General features: G+C 37.9%; 1 protein-coding gene across 1 annotated transcript in view; it reads left to right on the top strand.

The window, feature by feature from the left end:
- Positions 1 to 853: 853 nt before the first annotated feature.
- The window catches only part of phgdh (phosphoglycerate dehydrogenase), a gene marked incomplete at its 5' end in the record, with an annotated part of 5922 nt that continues 4716 nt past the window's right edge, over positions 854 to 2059 (top strand). Inside the window, 4 exon segments of the mRNA XM_014001453.1 lie at positions 854 to 1005; positions 1087 to 1152; positions 1308 to 1362; positions 1502 to 1600. Of these exon segments, the coding sequence (XP_013856907.1) occupies positions 854 to 1005; positions 1087 to 1152; positions 1308 to 1362; positions 1502 to 1600 (372 nt within the window).

Genomic DNA, 2059 nt, shown 5'->3' with positions numbered 1-2059 from the left:
AGTATATTATATATATACTGAAGAAATATGCTGCTGCTACTGTTTAGCTGTGAATTCAGGGCTGGACTCACCCTCTGCTGGGCCCCTGGCTCACATGAACACCATTAAAACCCCACCAACCCTCTGGTACATATTGAGCTGTTTATATTTGTTTAATACAAATTAACTCTGGTTTTTTTTTTTTCATTTGTGATAAAATGATTAACATTTATTTCAGATTAAGGGTGTGACAAGACACGCATCTCACGACATGAGACAAGACAAGACAAACTTTGAGCAATATGTTAAAGTAAAACGTCTTCGCCAAAAGAAAGGAGTTTCAGCCACATCACCTAATGTCTCTTTAAAGTTACATAACTTTCTTACTCGGTGGTTAAAACTCATTTTCACAGGGGGACAAAATTAAAAACCCAATCACTTTTATTCCTATTATTTTCTAGAACAATAGATTGTGGCACAAGATCTTTTAAAACCTCAAATGGAGATCCTTTTGGAAAAAGAAGAACGATATAACGTGAGCTCACAGATGCTTTTGTTACTGTCTTTTGTTTAAAAGGTTTTGTTTTCTTGTTGGTGGCCTATAAACGGGTGAAAACACGCAGGCATCCAGGCTGTCATAGCAGCTCTTCTGCTGCTTTTATTGACAGTTCTTCTCTTCTTGCTTGTGTCGCAGCGCCATTCGATGCCAAAGCTAAAAATGTTGCTCAAGAAGCTAAAAGAGTGGAAAAAAAAGTATTTATTTATGTTGTCTCTGTTATGGTACAAATGACCCAAAACCCTCATCAAACTAAAAAAAAACTACTTTTCTAGCCATGAGCTGCTGATATAAATGCATTGCTTTTTTCCATTTTAGGACTACGATGGCCTTGTTGTTAGATCTGCCACCAAGGTGACAGCTGAAGTTATAAATGCTGCCGATAACCTCAAAATCATCGGGCGAGCTGGAACCGGTGTGGACAATGTGGATGTGGATTCTGCCACCAAAAAGGGCATTATTGTCATGAAGTAAGTCTTGGGTTTAAAACTCAGGTTTGTTGCATTGTTTTTCTGACGCGTAACGTGTTATCTGTTGCTTTTCTCACCCAGCACACCAAGCGGCAACACGATCAGCGCGGCCGAGCTCACGTGTGCCCTGCTGATGAGTCTCTCGAGGCAAGATGAGCCGTGCTTCATTAAATATCTCTCTAAAGCGTTGATATGTATTAAAATGTTGCTCTTTTTTATTTATTTATTTATTTATTTATTTATTTATTTATTTATTTATTTATTTATTTATTTATTTATTTATTTATTTATTTATTTTTTAGAAATGTGCCTCAAGCTGCAATGTCAATGAAACAAGGGAAGTGGGATCGCAAAAAGGTAAGAAATTCCCATCTTCCCCCTGTTCCTGTTGCATGACTGCCTCCATTGTTCATCGGGTTGTTGATAATTAAACATGACGCTTGGGTCTGCACAGTTTTGCGTTTTGTTCTACAGTTCTTTGTTTCTACTTTTGCAGTTCATGGGCACAGAGCTGCTCGGCAAAGTGCTTGGAATAGTTGGGCTTGGAAGAATAGGAAAGGAAGTTGCCATGAGAATGCAATCGTTTGGCATGAAGGTGAGTATCGGTGCTTTTATGTAGAAACAAGCGGTGATGGGTCACTGTGTTGTGTGACAGCAACAAGTATTGAGTTGTAACTATATTTGACGCTTCAGATATGAGGCAGTCCCGCACAAACAAACATATCTGACTTTTGTGCAACAATATCGATAAGCCGATTAGTCCAAGGTTCTGAAGTCTGAGGTTACTTCCTGATGCCGTCATCTGCTGTGATAATTCCAAACACAACCAGTATTTTTATTTTACTGCTGAGTGTTAGAAACTGATCATAGATTTTGTTGACCCGCTGTTGTGTTCTCATCACATAGTCATCCATGAGAGAGAGGCTGTATAACTTCAGGGTGATTAACCACACAATCATATGAACACAGACCAGGGTTATTATAGTTAACTAAAACTAACTAAATAACGAAAACTGAAATTGAAAAAAAACAAAAACATTTTAGTTAACTAAAA

Source organism: Austrofundulus limnaeus, unplaced genomic scaffold (assembly GCF_001266775.1).
Source record: "Austrofundulus limnaeus strain Quisiro unplaced genomic scaffold, Austrofundulus_limnaeus-1.0 Scaffold9, whole genome shotgun sequence".
Taxonomy (NCBI): Eukaryota; Metazoa; Chordata; class Actinopteri; order Cyprinodontiformes; family Rivulidae; genus Austrofundulus; species Austrofundulus limnaeus.
This window is presented reverse-complemented; position numbering and strand designations above follow the sequence as displayed.